The sequence below is a fragment of the Amphimedon queenslandica genome, unplaced genomic scaffold, assembly GCF_000090795.2.
Source record: "Amphimedon queenslandica unplaced genomic scaffold, v1.1 AMPQUscaffold_13399, whole genome shotgun sequence".
NCBI lineage: Eukaryota > Metazoa > Porifera > Demospongiae > Haplosclerida > Niphatidae > Amphimedon > Amphimedon queenslandica.
The window spans coordinates 219,934-231,930 of NW_003546365.1; the positions used below are offsets into that span (position 1 = coordinate 219,934).

Sequence of the window (11,997 nt, forward strand, 5' to 3'; positions counted from 1 at the left end):
AATTAATTAATTTTGGGTGTGGTGGTGGGCGGAGATTATACATTTCAAAGTACAAGTTTATGTAGCTGGATATTACATTATTCTTGTGTTATTGTTATTAATGTATTTCACTGTGTATCAGTTACTTGGAATACTCCTCCATATTTAGAGTGTTGGGCTATTGCCTGCAGTGTTAATAAAGGGTTAATAATTAAAGTGGGTGGAGCTACTAGATTACCTCAAAATTATTAATTATTTGTTGATATTTTTTCTCCGAGCCGAGCGTTCTGGTTTTGCCCTCGTCGGCAAAATAGTCGATAAATGATATTTGAATGTGAAACGTCTTCAGACTTTTATGAGTATCTGAAATAAAGAATTTAGAAATTATCCTTTTAATTATAATTATTTTAAACATACATGTACATGTACATTCCTGGATGTACATGTATGATCAAAGCATGCCTTGTTTAAAGAGCTGGTAATTCTCTTTAATTATAACGATTAACTAATAATGATTTAAAGCACATTTTAAACATTCTCTTTTGTCAATATTTCACACGCGAATCTTGCCAGAGTATAACGGAAATTTTTTAAAATGAATTTACCGATTATTTTTATGACTGCTTGCGGCGATATTGGGGTGTGTGTTAATTGGAGTAGTAAGAGAGAGGGTAGGATGGATGAAAAGTGATTGGCCGTCTCGTAACTGATCTGTGGCCCCTTGACGAGATGCAACGTATGTAGGCGGGGCAGACGTGACACTATAGAAAAACATAAATAAATAATAAATATTAATAAATAAAAATGGATACATACTTAGTTGTGTTATTCCAGATATGGTTAATCCTTGTCCTCCAATAGTTAGTTCTGTCAGTAATGGAAACCCTTTCCCAATATGATACAGCACTCTGTCATTGTACTGCTTATCCAGCTCTTCATCTTCCGTTGGGTACAAATGGAGGGATTGTATCCGTGGGCAACCGTTGCTTAGTGACCATATGCTCTCGGGCGTGGGCGGGAATTCTTCTGATTGGTAGAGAAGGAAGACGAGAGAGGGAGAGGTGAAACTGGTTATCCAAAGTGATCTTTCGGTGATTCGTAAAGGACATTGTGAAATTGAGAGAGACAGCAGAGATGGGCCAGCCTTGGAAAGTAAGGCCTTTAGCCCCGCCTCTAGCCCCGCCTTTTGTGAATCAATGTAACCCTGTAGGTCTACTTTGGGCGTGGCTGGGGGCGGGGTCAATCCTAGCGGGATTGTTTATAGTTTTGTGTTTATTATTGTGTCTGTTACCTTGTAATATGATCTGTTTTGTTGATGTGCAACTATTGGCTAGTTTTATCAATACCTGCATGAACATATGAAGATAATACAGTATTGTATTAGATTACCTACTACCCCCCCCCTCTCTCTCTCTCCCTCCTTCTCTCTCTCTCCTACATCTGAGTCCAGTCTGTAGTCACTAAGGTCTATCAGTTCCCATAGTGATGGGTGTAGACTGGCTCGTTGCCACTGCCTTGAAACTCTTCCCACAAGAAGCAGCTCAGAGAAGGTGAGAAACCTAAACACTAGAACCAGCGCTAAGGTTGTATTGTCTTCACCTGCCAGTAGAATAGAAGCAATAGTGTGACAATTATTATTGTGTCTCACTGACTGTAGTCATAATAAGACTCCTGTAATGATTCTTGAGTCTCTTTTGTCTTTGTTTGGCTCTCAACTCTTGGCTCGTGTTTCTTTATGTTTGCTAGTTCTTGTTTTAGCTTCTTTATTGTACCTTGGAGCTCGCTAATTCTGCAAAAGTGTGGGTGTGTGTTTGTAGAGAAATGAAGCTGATTATTATTTACCAAATATGATTTGTTGTCATAGTGCATGACTTGTTGCCATAGTACTGCTAGTGGTTGGTTCTTCAATGCTTTTATAATACATAATTGGGTTAGTCTGTGGTTTTTATCGAAGTGATTTAGATATTTGGATTTTTATGATTTCATGAAGTCTCTTACTGCATCCTATCATGTTTCGCCTCAAGCTCTCTTGGCTTCTTTCCTTGTCCATCCATCCTTCCAGTCCCTTTGAGGAGGCCAGAACAACGCCCCAGGAGAGATTGGAGCTCTCTCGCCTTCACCTCCAAATCCTCCGCCATTGTGGGCCGGGCTCGTTATCTGCAAATTATCAGTAGGCGTGGCTGTGATGCGGTCGCAAATTACATTTTAAAAGGACCATTAGTGCTGCATTAGTAGCAGAATTTGTAATCCAATACAGCAATAAAAGCTGTTGAGGAGAACTATTAGTGCTTCCTGTAGTTTATTGACACCACAGCTAATTGTGTGACCAGTTCCTTTGAGTCTATATAAAGGAGAGCTGAGCTGGACTGATCCATTTTCCGAGCAGATATTTCGACAGTAATTTGAGAAAGAAGGCTACAACTTTAAGCAATGATGATGCACGAGAGAACTCCTACTGTTTTTCCTACGGGGTCTAGAGTAAAGAGGGCCTCGGAATCTTCTGATGGAGGCTCTCCACGGCGGAGTAGTGAGGTGAGAAAAATGTCTGCTACCAGCAGTAGCGGGAACACACCGTCTAAGACTGATGTTGGGAAAAGAGTAAAGTTTACTGGGCAGATGGACAAGAAGGAGAAACACGGGACACTGAGGTAATTGGTTTGTGTTTGTATGTTGTTGTAATAATAATAACAACAATAGTATAGTACAAGCCTATATTTGTGTAATGTACATAGCTTTGAAAATTAGCACTATTTGTCTAAACATAATTTGCAGCTTACTCTCTCCTTTGTCTCTCTTTCTCTCTTTGTTTGTGTTACCTCTCATTGCTACATACACTTCTCATTGCCCCTTCTCTCTCTCTCTCTCTCTCTCTCTCTCTCTCTCTCTCTCTCTCTCTCTCTCTTCATTATTATTTCCTTCTTATTTATTTTCTTCCTGTTTAAGTCATAATAATAATCATGTCTAGACTAGTCCTTTCAAGCTGTAGAATTCACACCAATGTTTCCCATTGTCTCTTCCTAGATATATTGGCAGTCCAGAGTTTGCTCCAGGCATATGGTGTGGAGTAGAGCTTGATGATCCCCAAGGTCGTAACAATGGCTCTGTTCAAGGAATACGTTACTTTTCCTGTGCTGCTAATTATGGGCTATTCGTTCCACTTGGGCGTGTTGAATTAGACCACACCCCCAGGCCAGCTAAGGTTCCTCGTCAGATTCCAGATAGGACAAAGAAGATCAAAGCACTCATGAATAAGAGCAGCAAAGGGAAGGAGGATCCATTCTTTTATCACACGTTTTCTGGTGTCCCTCGTGCTTCCTCTATTCCTTCTCTTAACATGATTGAGTCATCTGGTCGCTCATCAACTTTGAAATCCTCTAATAGACAGGCCGACTGGTCTCCGTGGCAACAGGATAGCTCCGCCCACAAGTTTACCGACATACCAGGTATTAGGATAAATGATTCTCTCTCCTCCTCCTCCTCCTCATCTTCTCTTCTTAACAAACGGTTCATATCTGAAGCTAACTTATCTCGAAAGTCTAAAAGCACCAGTGGAGAGTCTCCACTAATATCAATCACTAACACGCCATCTCCTCAAAGAATCTTCCGGAAAACTTTAGGTAGTTTATCAAACGAGACTGACATTGGCTCCTCCTCAATTGGCTCCAGTTTAAGAGGGTCGACCAGCTGTAATGACCTGAATCAGATCAGTAACAGCCCGAGCCCTAGAAGAGGTGTCAGTCATTCTGTGCCATGCACTCCGTATGACTCTGAAGACTGCTACAGCAGCGCTTCAGATCTATCACGTCACAATAGCATATCCTCTGATTCTGATCCAACCCCTCACTCGTCCTCAGCTAGTCCTGAGTATAATGAGAATGCTTTCATCTTGAGTCCAACTCATTCTACTTCAATAAAGCTTCTCTCTTCTCCCGAATCCAGTCCCGCCCGTAGGATCAAATCCCCCGGTCTTTCTACTCTTGCCTCAAACCTGATTGAGGTTTCTCGGTCTAACGGAGCTGGAGAATATCGGGGACCTTCCCCCGAGGGGCCAGGGAGCCAGAAAAAGTTTCAGAACACTCATGGGGGTGGGCGTACTTTAGAACACCCCCTGGTGAATGGATGCAGTGCTTTGAAGACTAGAGACAGTGATGAAGAGAAGCAAACTGAAGTGAGTTATGAAAGGTATACATGTACAGGTACATTTTTGCTATTCTATTATGTGTACATGTACATGTACATATGTGTATTGTTAGTCTCACCCCGCCCCTTCGCTACTGTATTGTGTACTCTATGACACATTCATTGTATTGGTTTGTGTCAGTGGAAGGTACTTTCAAGTGGAAGGTGGGGGGATTGACCTGTGGTACGTTAAGATGATAGAATGTAACATGTCCATGGTTTCACTTTTAATATTTGTATTGATATTTCCAGCAGTTTACATTCAGTTCTAAATATAGGACATGACAGCTAAACTTATCTCTCCCTTTTGACTTCTCCCTCCTTCTCTCTCACCCCTCTCTCTCTTCTCTCCCTTCCTTTCATAATTCTTATAATATTATCTCATATACACACATATAGTATAATGTTACTTATAATTCTCATTGTAATCATATCTCTACCATATCTCATGCATCATGGATACCAGAGCAGTATCCATAACATGCATGTACATGTATTCATAATTATACAACATACATACATTGTACATATTTTTGTATGTACGTGAAATGAGCTAATAATGCATTAAGTCCTCTTATCTCATTATTATTAAATTATTATAAATTATTATGAATTGTTTCTGACTTGCAATCGCTTCTCTGAAGCTCCACAAGCTCTTACTCCAGCACATTAACGGCTTATCACTGTAAACATTTCAAGCGAATCATTTTATAACTGAGTCATGATATCAGCCACTTTAACTCTCTTTTCATGATCCATAGGGCACCATTAGTCGTCATAGCAATACAAGAAGTCCTGATGAAATATTCAATCAGTTGGAATCGTGTTTACGTCAACAAAGTAAGCCACACCCAGAGACTGTATTACTCCACACCCACACAATGACCATATCTCATACCACTGGGTATACTGCCAGTTGTGATTGACTATTGTTACAGTTATAGTGATTATTATTATATCCATTTCTACATTTAGAGTGTTATTATAACATATATAAATGATGTAGTATTATCTTATATTATGGTTATACAGTGCTATATTGGATCAGTTTCTAGTCTTGATTATACTGATAGGGTAAACCCCTGTCTTTGATTGTCTTTCATAAAGCACCTTCATTATCTCTAGTGTGAACAGATAGAATGAGTCCTATCATATCTAGTAGTTCTTATAATAATGAAATATGTGCTTTTAGTATGACACACAGTGTGTAGTGATTCTTAAATGTACTTATAATGAGTTAATTATATACTATTAGTATTAGACTCTGTCATTACTCATCAGTTCTAATTCTATAGTTCTGTTTATGCTAGTATTCATAGTATACTCACCCACTCTCCTTCCTTATACCATTCACTTGTACTTATAAGCTACTGTGGTTTAATGATATTGGCTATTTTAGATAAAGATATTAATTTCATTACATTAAGAAGCCTCAATCTCCCTCCCTCTATGTCTCCATTACTTGTTTTCCTATGAGCTTGTGTTGTTGTTATTCATGAAAGTGTGTTCATTCCTATACTGCCTTTGTTGTCATTATATTATTGAGTATCCATTACTAATGAACATACCATACCTCATCACTGGCTACTGATCGTTTATGAATTATTAGTTTGTTTACATGAAACAACAACAACAACTGATTGTTGATGATTTAAACATGGTTATATTTGTTACTCTTCACTTTCTTTCTTTCCAACTTCTTTCTCTCTCTGTTCCTCTTTTAAAGGTCTGACTGATTCTCGTGTCAAAAGTCTCGAAGTGTCTTTAAACTCATTTAAATCGACTCTACTCTCAGCAATGAAAGAAGGTATAATGATGATGGGGATTAGGGAGGAGGAGGGTGGGGTACATGTAGGAGGATGTGTACTTGTAAATGACATAATTTTATTAAAATAGTTTTACTGTTGTATTCTATTACTATCAGGTACATACCGTATTCATGTCCTTATGCTGTGTAGAAAGTTTGAGCTGATTCTGACTTCAAATTTTTAAGTTATAACCATTTGAAAAATGAGCCAAAATTTGAAAAAATCCCTGTACTATAGTACATGGATTTTTTCAAATTTTGGCTCCGAAATCACCTCAATTTTTTATTACATTTTCTGATACATATTGATGTCCTTATGCTGTGTAGAAAGTTTGAACTGATTCTGACTTCAATTTTTCAAGTTATAGCCATTTTAAGAAATTGGCCAAAATCTGAAAAGTCCCCTGTACTATAGCCCATGGTTTTTTCCGAAAAATGGCTCCGAAATTACCCCCAATTTTTATTACATTTTCTGACACATATTGATGCCCTTATGCTATGTAGAAAGTTTGAGCTGATTTCGACTTCAATTTTTCAAGTTATGAGGTTTAAAAGCCCCAGGTCCTGGAACAAAATGCCCTAGCTCCTATATTACAGCCTTGTTGTTAATGACAATAAATCACTCAATGATAGTGATATTAAGACAACTTGTAAACAAGGGCAGGTACTATTAGGTTAATTAGGCGAATTATGTTTATAGCATGTGTTAAGCATGTGCTCTTTGAGGTCTGACTTTAATTCATTATAAGCTCTTCAATAGAAGAGCTCCTTATATGGTTAAGATTTTATTGATAATGAGTGAGAGTGTGTGTGTGTGCATGCAGCAGTTTTTTGAAGTATTATAATGGATTATAGTGTACATGTACTCACTGTATGGGTAGAGAATGTTTTGAGATAGTGCATGAGGTTAATTGTATTGTAGTGATGGCTTCTGTTACTAAACTGTGTCTATCTTTTCCTTCTCTTCTCGTCTTCCTTCACTATACACTACCCTCCCTCCTCCTCTATCTTTATCTTTATTTCTTTTTGTGTAGTTGAGGAATCCTTTCATAAACAGGTTAGCTATCAAGTTCATATAAATACAATATGCTATGCCTTCTTAATTTTTTTATTCTGCATGGACTATAGTGTCATTTTTAATGCTAAACAATCATTTTTGTTTTTGGAAAGTGACAATGTTATCAATACTAATGTCTTTATTAGGTTGAAGAATTGAAGTCATTTCATAAGAAGGAGGTTCATGAGTTACAGTCAAGACATGATAAGGAGCTAATGGAGATGCATTCAAGTTACCAGTCAGCCATTGAAAGTGAATGCATCAACCATTCTTTATCCTGTACTTTATAATTTCCTTATTATTTAGAGTTAAGACAAGAGATTTCTCACAAAAGGAGTTAATAGAGAAGTACTAATACTAGTCTCATTAGATCATTATCATTATTATTATTGTGGTATATTGTTTTATTTATCTTTTTATAACTTTTCTCTCTGTTTGATATAAGAACTGCAGATTATAGACATATAATTCTTGTACTTTGTGTTCATTATTATTATTGGTAAATGTTAAAATAACTCGACGCTACTCAAGCTTACTACTTAAGCAGTCAAAATTACTAAATTACTACTTATGCTTACTACTCAAGCAGTCAAAATTGTTTTTATAGGACAAAGGAAGTGGTGTGAATTAATCAAATTCCTTTCTTCTCATGTTTTTCTTCTTCCCTTCTCTTCTGTTATTCTCATTGCCATTGTTTTTCTTCTACTTAAACATGTCAAGCACAATAGAAGCAACCCTTGACAAAGAACTTGGTGAGTATACTATGTATTTTACTTACACTTTGCATAGATCTATACAATGTATATACAATTTTATTTGTTTTATAGGTATCAATGATTTGTATTTGGTCTGGGAAAAGGCAGGTGTACTTTCTGGACGCTGGGACTCAATTGGAATCATATTAGGTCTCAGCCCTGACAAGTTAGATAGCATTGAAGCAGCGGGTAAACCACCAGAAACAAGTCTGAGAAAAGTTTTTGAGTGTTGGTTAAGAAAGGACTATGATTATCAAAATCGTGGTGCTCCTACATTACGAATGCTCTGCAATTGTATTAGAAGTAAAAGTGGAGGAGCAAACCCTGCCTTAGCTGATGAAATAGCAAATGAATATCCTACAAGTAGCAAGAAGCAACCTTTGTCACCTGTAGACACTGACCCATCTTCTAGAGGTATCATAATGATTATAAAAGTATAAATTTAAATCAATTTTTTAATTATTATATATAGAAGTTAGTCCAAATAGAGAATTGACGACACCTCTTACTGCACCTGATACTAAAGCTACATATGCTAGTGGAAAATCAAAAGAGTTTCCTGTTAATGACATATTGAAGCAGATTGATGAGCTACAAAGGTTATATGCTTCTAACATGTATAAAACCAAAGAAGCATTTCTCTCTCTCAAAAGGAGTGCTCTTTCTAAAGTAATTGATTATATTCAGTGTCACATCATCAATCTACTGAATCCACGTTTTCGAAAGCAGCAGTTCATTGATAAATTACGAGAAGAGTACGACAAAGTTCAATCAATGAATCAGTTATTCAGAGTACTAGAGAAGCGTGTCTCCTGGTTTAATTTTGACTTTGTTGTCCTTTTGATCCAAGTTTTTATAACAGATAGAGAAGTCCAGCGAATTTGGTCAAATTATTCTGATTTACTGAAAGATTATTTTAAAAATAACAATGATCAAGCAATTAAAGTTGTGAACGGTGTTGAGTTTGGTGTATCAGATGCTCCTGGTACTCAAGTTATGATAGCAAAAGTTGCCAATGATGATTACACTTTGAATGACTTATACTTCTTTCATAAAGCAATTGCTGAGGCACTTAAAGTTTCAGAATACAAATTTTATTTTTGTGAAATTGATGATGGTTGCATGGAGTTAAAATACTCCATTCCTGATTTCTTATATTCAACTCTTTTTCCTTTGACCAGTCAGCAATGTCGTTCATTGGCTGAGATTAGTATTATCAAATTGAGCTGTAATGAACATGTACATGAAATAAAACAGGTAAGTAATGAGATTTTTAAAAATAAAAATGTGTTGACTATTTTTTAATCATATATAGTTACCAGAGAATGAATTAAAGAAGCTCTCTCACTTTGCTATTGGTAATTGAACAATAACCAACTGTGTTATGTTATCATTTTGTACAGATATTAATGATCCTTTATGGTATGAGAATACCAGCACTCCACTCATTGAAGCATGTTGGAGAGGATTAAAAGATGAAGTGCAATGGTTAATGGATGAATCTGGCTCTCAAGATAGTGGTACAAATGGATGGAATCCACCATTAGCTGCTTCATATGGTGGCCATTTTGATGTTCTCGAGCTCCTCATTGATGTTTATCATTGCGATCCTTCACAAGGTGATGATGATGGTGTTATTAGTTTACACATGGCCTCATATAAAGGCCATCTCAATATTGCACAGTATCTAGTTAATGAATGTCACGTTGATCCAGACATAGCAGATAGCTCTGGTAACACGGGATTGCTTTACTCAGCACTGAGTGGTCACGTTGACCTCGTGATTATGTTTTTAAAGAAGAAGTGTAACGTGTCTCAGGTGAATAGAGAAGGATCCACTTTATCATTATTAGCATGTAAGAGTGGACAGGTAGCATTAGTTGATCAGCTTAAGCAGTTTGGTATTTTCTCAGAAGATGACATAGATTTTACCGGATGTGGAATAGTACATTATTGTGCTATAAGTGATAGTGTAGAGCTTCTAGAGTATCTTCAAAAAAATTGCAATGTTAATTTAAACAAAAGAGATCGTTTTGGCACAACACCACTCCACATAGCATGCCAGTATGCTTCATCAGGTTTCATTATGAAATTGGTTAATATATTTGGATATAAAGTATTACTAGAAGCTGATTATAGTGGTCGCTCTTCTCTTCATTACTTATGCAGTGGATTGGTTGATAAATACTGCATTACAGAAGTGTATAATAAGCTCACTGCACCATGTGATATACCTTTACTTAAGCAAAATGCTGCATTGAAGGTAGAATACAAGAAAGACTGGCATAAATACCGGTACATTTCACTAAATATTAATGTTACTAAACAGCATGAAAGAGTGAGTCTTTTGTCCGCACTCCTCAAGAAGACAAGTGTTATTAATAATTTTGATATAAATTCTGTTACTGCTACTGGTCAATCATTGGTTCATTTAGCATGTACTAGTGGTAGTATATTATTAGTGAAGGTATTAGAGGAGTATGGTATTAATACAAGTTCATTAGATTATAAGGGTCGGTCTGCAGTACATTATGCTGCTTTATCAGGTTCACCTACTCTACTCAGTTATACTGTATCTGAGTATAGCTTGAATGCCAGTCAACCAGACTACAAAGGTGTAGTACCATTAGCATTAGCTTGTATGTCAGGTAGTATCAATGCAGTAGAATATATTATGAATACTACTGACATTGATATTAATATAACCTGTAATGAGGGTAGAACACCTCTTCATTATTCATGTTGGCATGGTAACCTTGAGCTGAGTCAATATCTCATTGAAGTACAAGACAGTGACATTAATATAACAGATAATAAGAAATGGAATGCATTGGCTCATAGTGCTGAGAGTGGTAACATGAAGCTAGTTCAATACCTCATTAATAATCATCAATTGCCTCTCACATCATTTAAATTACTTGAAGCAGTATCTAGTACTAAACTATCATTAATTAAATTATTAGTTAATGAATATAAACTAGATCCTCATGTTAAAAGTGGCGATGGTAGGCAAGCAGTTCATTTTGCAGCTGAAGTTGGTGCTATTGATGTCTTAGAGTATTTAGTAAAAGACTGTGGATGTGATTTGGATAGAGTAAATCAGCTAAGCAACGTGAATGTGTTTCATTATTCTACATTTAATAGTAATTTTTTATTTATTAAACACATTATTAGTAATTATCCACAGCATACTAGTCTATTATATTCTACTAATGATAATGACACTCTACCAGTTCATGCTGCCTGTAGTAGTGGTGTTGTACAATTGGTTACTTATCTAATTGATGAAATGAAATGTGATGAAAGTACTGAAAATAATAAGGGCTTCAATTGTGTCACAAAGGCATGTGAGTCTGGTAATCTTGATCTTTTAAAATTATTAATAAAACACTACAACCTTAATCCTAGAATATTCAGCAGAGTGCCATCACCATTAATTGCAGTTAGGCAAGGACATGTTCATATATTGGAATGGCTCAGACAAGAGTATCATATCAATGTAGTCTCATTTAAGAATGGTATATTACCTTTTGCTGCTGTACAATACAACCGTTTGTATTGTTTAAAGCATTTATTAAACAATTATTTATTTGACATTAATGCCGCTTATCCTAGAAATGATACTAAATCTACACTCCTTCACATAGCATGTCAGGAAGGACATGTTGCTACAGCTCTCTACCTCACTAGTCTTCCTCAGTGTGATGTATCAGCTAAAACTTCAAATGGATCAACAGTTCTTCATTTATCATGTAAAAGTCGTTCTCTTCCTATACTCAAACATCTAGTGGAGGAGCATCAGTTGGATCTCACTATTAAAGATTACAATGGAATGGCTCCAGTTCATGTAGCCTGTGAAAAAGGATCATTGAGTATAGTCAAGTACATTATAGACCATTCACCATTATCTCTTGATATGACCGACTCTTTTGGACGTACTCCACTACTTATTGCAGCTTTCTCTAAGAACCTTCCCATCATTCGTTACCTCAACAGTAAAAACTGCAACATTTCTATACTGGACGATAAAGGGTTTAACGTAATACACATATCAGCAAAGGGAGGGGCTTTGGATATATTGAGGTTTTTCATTGATGGTCGTTACTGTAATCCTAATATCACTGATGCTTCTGGTCGTACTCCACTTTATCTGTCAGCTCAAGAGGGTCACTTGGAAATAGTAGAATATCTATTGGATAGTCCAAGCTACAATAAACCAC

At 36.5% G+C, this 11,997-nt stretch overlaps 2 protein-coding genes across 2 annotated transcripts; one reads left to right on the forward strand and one right to left on the reverse strand.

Moving 5' to 3' along the window:
* Positions 1-17: 17 nt before the first annotated feature.
* On the reverse strand, positions 18-2,149 carry LOC105312842 (F-box only protein 41-like). The gene is made up of 8 exons (XM_011405786.2): positions 1,978-2,149; positions 1,632-1,768; positions 1,418-1,578; positions 1,271-1,325; positions 796-1,224; positions 585-740; positions 218-342; positions 18-164 (listed from the first exon to the last, which is right to left on the reverse strand). Exons 1-8 carry the CDS (start codon positions 2,115-2,117, stop codon positions 108-110), a joined length of 1,260 nt encoding a protein of 419 aa, XP_011404088.1. The 5' UTR covers positions 2,118-2,149; the 3' UTR covers positions 18-107.
* A 152-nt stretch (positions 2,150-2,301) lies between these two features.
* On the forward strand, positions 2,302-7,540 carry LOC100635819 (uncharacterized). Its single transcript, XM_019996782.1, has 7 exons — positions 2,302-2,627; positions 3,001-4,147; positions 4,920-4,998; positions 5,885-5,965; positions 7,000-7,022; positions 7,169-7,274; positions 7,329-7,540. The coding sequence occupies exons 1-7, from the start codon at positions 2,410-2,412 to the stop codon at positions 7,361-7,363; spliced, it is 1,689 nt and encodes a 562-aa protein (XP_019852341.1). The 5' UTR covers positions 2,302-2,409; the 3' UTR covers positions 7,364-7,540.
* Positions 7,541-11,997: the final 4,457 nt, after the last annotated feature.

Excerpts from the sequence above, each read along its gene's own strand:
- LOC105312842 (XM_011405786.2), bottom strand. The coding sequence starts at position 2,117 with ATGGCGGAGGATTTGGAGGTGAAGGCGAGAGAGCTCCAATCTCTCCTG. Across the intron at positions 741-795 it reads ATCTGGAATAACACAACTAA|TGTCACGTCTGCCCCGCCTA; the intron begins GTATGTATCCAT and ends GTTTTTCTATAG. Across the intron at positions 343-584 it reads AGCAGTCATAAAAATAATCG|ATACTCATAAAAGTCTGAAG; the intron begins GTAAATTCATTT and ends TCTTTATTTCAG.
- LOC100635819 (XM_019996782.1), top strand. The coding sequence starts at position 2,410 with ATGATGATGCACGAGAGAACTCCTACTGTTTTTCCTACGGGGTCTAGA. Across the intron at positions 5,966-6,999 it reads ACTCTCAGCAATGAAAGAAG|TTGAGGAATCCTTTCATAAA; the intron begins GTATAATGATGA and ends CTTTTTGTGTAG. Across the intron at positions 7,023-7,168 it reads AGGAATCCTTTCATAAACAG|GTTGAAGAATTGAAGTCATT; the intron begins GTTAGCTATCAA and ends TGTCTTTATTAG.